Source organism: Neopelma chrysocephalum, unplaced genomic scaffold (assembly GCF_003984885.1).
Source record: "Neopelma chrysocephalum unplaced genomic scaffold, ASM398488v2 Primary Assembly neopelma1_188193, whole genome shotgun sequence".
Lineage (NCBI taxonomy): Eukaryota > Metazoa > Chordata > Aves > Passeriformes > Pipridae > Neopelma > Neopelma chrysocephalum.
This window is the reverse complement of record NW_020939294.1, coordinates 1-4,415: the sequence shown is the minus strand read 5'-3', so window position 1 is coordinate 4,415 and position 4,415 is coordinate 1. Positions and strand designations below refer to the sequence as shown.

Genomic DNA, 4,415 nt, shown 5'->3' with positions numbered 1-4,415 from the left:
ACCTCGGCCGTGCAGAACGCGGCGTAGAAGTAGAGCTGCGCGAGGCATCCGGCAAAGGAAATGGCTTTGGTGTCTGCTGGGAGGTCCAGCAGCATCCTGGGGCTGATGGTGGAGGAGTAGCAAACGTCCAGGAAGGCCAAGGCAGTGAGGAAAAAGTACATGGGGGTGTGGAGGCGGGGGCTGACCCTGATGAGGGCGATCAGGCCCAGGTTCCCCACTAATGTCAGCGTGTAGGTGCCCAGGAAGAGCCCGAAGAGGAGGAATTTCAGTTGTGGGTGTTGGGTGAGTCCTGCCAGGGTGAACTGGGGCACCTCCGTGCAGTTCCCATCAGCCATCCTTCCATTCCTGCAGAGACACCTGCAGGGTGAAACAATTCCTGATGCAATCTCCACTTTGGAAATATCAATGTAAAAAAGCTGGCACTGGCACGGAATTGAAATGGAAAAGAAAAAAATGGACGAACTGCTGACTTTTTTCTTGCTATGACAGAAATGCTTCTTCCATCTCTGGAAGAGGCATCAGCAGATCTTACAAGTTTTTTTTCCTTAAGTCCTTACATAAAGTAGTTTGTCCCAACCTCCCGTTTGACCCAATTCCCTTCCAGTTTCCAGCCCCATATCTGTGCAAGGACATTTTGGGACAGATTAAATGCTTCACAAATATCCTGCTCACGGTTGCAACCCTGTAACCTTACTCAAACTGATGAATTTTCCTGTATTTCAAACTCTTACTTCATTTCAAATACCCTAAGGCTACGGTTAATACAAGGTCTCACCACCAAATGAAAGTATTTAAAAACCCAGAGCCTCTTGTAATTAAGTAATAGAGAATGTATTCATTTCTTCAGATGTCTCTTCTCCTGCAGCTCCTGAGGTGAAATACACTCCAGGAATGTGTCTGCAGCCTGCCTTTTGTCAGTAAATATTCTCTTTTTGGGATCTGTGTTACTGGGAGAACAGTGATCAGGTATTGCCACTGGATTAGATATTTCCAACACTTGTAATTGAAACCTTCCCTCAGTTCCTCATCCTGTTGATATCCATTTGATTCCTCTACAGTCTTCACCCAGACTTGACACTGCAGACTCTTGCGCCATTGAATCTGCCTGAATTCCTGTGTAAAAGTGTCTCCAACAAGTATTGTCCTTTTTCTCCTCTTCATCTTTGCTGCATTTTTTATCACTGAATTCTGAATCAAATCCTTAATTTTCCTGCCTTACCTCAGAGTTCCCTCCGTTTTTCAGAGTTCTCCTCCATCCCAGGGAAACTACAGGCAGGTGGCATCATGAGGCAGGGGCTGGTGAAAGGATTTGTCCACGCACAAGTTGATTTAATTGTTAACTGAGACTGAGTAAAGGCAGTCAAGACTTTACCTGCAGCACTGTAGCAGCAATTCACCCACTCTCTCCCCTTCCAGACATCTCCATGTTATTTTCAGAGCCAATTATTATGCCACAGGCAAAAAGCAGGCTGCACAGGTCTTTATGAAGCCGGAATGGAGTCCATGCTCATGGGATAAGTGATCATAGCCTCTCCAGTGCACCTGGAAAAGAGAGAGAGATTCCTGCAAGGGCATGCCCAAGGGATTTCTCTGGGAAGTTTTCTGTTTGGGGAATTTGTCAAAGCATCAGCAATAATATGTGTGTAGGATGATTGATTCTGCTTCCAAATAGAACTTTGGAAGAAATCAAACAGCCCAAGACCATGCATTTTGTGGAAGGATTTGATTTGGAAGAACTTTTTGTCCCTGTGTTTCTGGGGAATAAACTGCAGCAACTGTTTATTAATGGTCCCACAGTTTATTACTGGAAACCCTGGGTTTGTTTTTGCAGTGGCCACTTAGGTTAAATATTAACCCTTGGGAGACAAATCTAACAGGATATATATTTAATATATATATCTTCTGACCATAGAAGACATGTAAAACTTCCTTTTGCAGCTAAAGAAACCCTCTGTGTTTCTCCTCTTCAGTCCAAAGGGAATGGAGGATTCCAGCAAACAACATAGACCCAACAAGGAGAGAGAGAGAGCAGTGAGATTTCATGGCTAATCCATAAAACCTAATTTAATAGATTTGGGATTTCGTGTTCAAAGGGATCAAGGATTTTTATCTCCAATTTCCACCTCAGACAAGGTGGAGAGCTCTCTGTTTCTGTCATCTGCTCATGGAAGCACAAACCCTGTAGAATTGATCAGGATAGAGGCATCTTGTCACCAAGGTGTTCCTTGGAGACCTTGAAGTCATGAAGCACTAGAAGAGCTCAAGAGTGGGTGTCTTTCAGGCAGCACTGAACTGCAAGCCTGAATTGCCTGAAGTGGGTGGAGGGATGGTTGTGTTGGAAAGGAATTGTTGTCCTTGAGCTAAGCAGGGTGAAAGTTCCGGGTGCCAACATAGAATGCAGTCTCCAGGTGTCATGGGTTTGCTTGTTCTAAAAAACCCAAGAGGAATTTTTCTTTCCCCTGCTGCACATGAGGGAGGGCTGTTGAATGGGGAGGGCAGCTTTCTGCCTTTCTACCTCCAGCAAGGAGCTGGCTGGCAGAACTACATTCCAGGCTGACAGCCCTCTGTGGGGCTGAGGGGATGGGGTGGGGAGTTTTTCTCCCCTCCTCTCCTTGGAAAGTGGTGCTTTTGTGGGCTTCACACCTTTTGGATGCTTGACTTGGAAATGTAAGTGGTCTTGGCTGGACTTCATGCATTTCTTAAGGTGGTGAAATCTATTTAATAATAGCAATACCAAGAAATAAGAATAATACAGACAATGGACTGAAAGAGTAGTCTAGAAAATGCAGGATGTCTCACCCTGGAGAAAAGTTCCTTGGTCATTCGAGTTGACTTTTGAACCCATTGCCAAGATGAGTGAGAGCTGAGAATGGATGGAGCTGAAATGATTTCCCCTCTTTCAGTATTAAGAAGGTGAGTTTGTTACCACAAAGCCGTGAGTGTTGTGCAAACACCAAGTCACTTTTGTTCCTTAGCAGCAGGCACAAGCCACAGCCCGAGGCCCATCTCAAGCTGTAAGAGTTTATGGCCCCTTCCCAGAGCCTTGTAGCCGTCACTCAGAGGTTGGACTTGATGATCTTGGAGGTCTTTTCCAAAGTTAAAGACTCTCATAGGCACACATTGATATCCACAGTGATCAGAGGAGACTGCACAGCACTCCCATGTTTCTGCTCATCCATTTCCAACCATTTCCTCCCTTCCCATCTCCCAGAAGGGCCGTGCAGGAGCCATATGGTCAGGAAGAGGCAGCAGCCCTATAAGCTGCTTTAGGACAGAGGGATGTATATCTAAGTGTGCCTCCAGTACCAGTTGTCCGCACTGAGGCTGTAAAATGTGCATGCAACACCTGTGTGCTCTGACCTAAACTTCCTGTGTGCTCAGGGGAGAAAAACCTTCCCAACGGAGGTCTTCTCCTGCTGTGCCAATGACCTAAAGCTGTGCCATCCAGTTGGCCCTCTGGAGGTGCACAGTTCTCCCCACTAACTGCACAGGGAGCCCAGAAAAGGAGTTTTGAGCCCCAAGGAGGACTTTTGAGCCCTGAAAAATGAGCCTGGCTTGCAGCATCAAATTTTTGGAAGGTCAGTGACAAGCTGCAGTTCCTATCCAACTGCTGGAGCTGCAGAGGACAGCCGAGACTGGGCAAGGTGTTGTTGTGCTGTGAAAGCAGTTGTCAGCTGGGTGATCCCTGTCCTTAGGGCACGTCTCAGCTCTTTGTTCCTCAGGCTGTAGATGATGGGGTTGAGCAGGGGGATGAGGATTCCATAGAGCATGGAAACGATCCTGTCCCGCTGAGGGGAGTAGGTGGAGGAAGGGCGCCCGTAGGTGCAGATGGTGGTGCCATAGAAAAGGCAAAGCACGGCCAGGTGAGAAGCACAGGTGGAGAAGGCTTTGTGCCTGCTGTGCGAGGAGTTCATGGCCAGGATGGCCAGGAGGATGTAGAGATAAGAGATGAGAGTGAGCACAAAGGCGCCGCTCCCCAGCACCCCAGCGACTGCCAGAATCACCAGTTCCCTGCTCCAAGTAGACGAGCAGGAGAGGCCCAGCACAGGAGGAATGTCACAGTAATATTGGTGCACTTGGTTGGAGTCACAGAAAAGCAGGGTAAAAATCAAAGAGGTGTGCAGGAGGGAGTTCCAAAAGCCTACCAGCCAGGTGCCAATGGCCAGGTGAGCACACAGCTTCATACTCATGATGCTCAGGTACTTGAGGGGGTGGCACACGGCGATGTAGCGGTCATAGGCCATGACAGCCAAGAGGAAGATCTCTGTGCCTACCACATGAATGAGGCAAAAGAGCTGGAAGAGGCATCCCTTGAAGGAAATGCCCTTGTTGTCAAGCAACAAGGCCCCCAGCATCTTGGGCACGGTGATAGTGGGACATAAGATATCCAGCAAGGATAAGTTGCTGAGGAAGAA

The 4,415-nt window shown here is 47.7% G+C and overlaps 1 protein-coding gene across 1 annotated transcript; it reads right to left on the bottom strand.

Annotated features, from left to right (window-relative positions):
* Positions 1-3,599: 3,599 nt before the first annotated feature.
* LOC113963064 (olfactory receptor 5V1-like) lies at positions 3,600-4,412 on the bottom strand (the record flags this gene model as incomplete). Its single annotated transcript, XM_027673856.1, has 1 exon — positions 3,600-4,412. A coding segment is annotated over one exon (813 nt), but the record flags the coding sequence as incomplete, so codon positions are not given.
* Between the last annotated feature and the right edge of the window lie 3 nt (positions 4,413-4,415).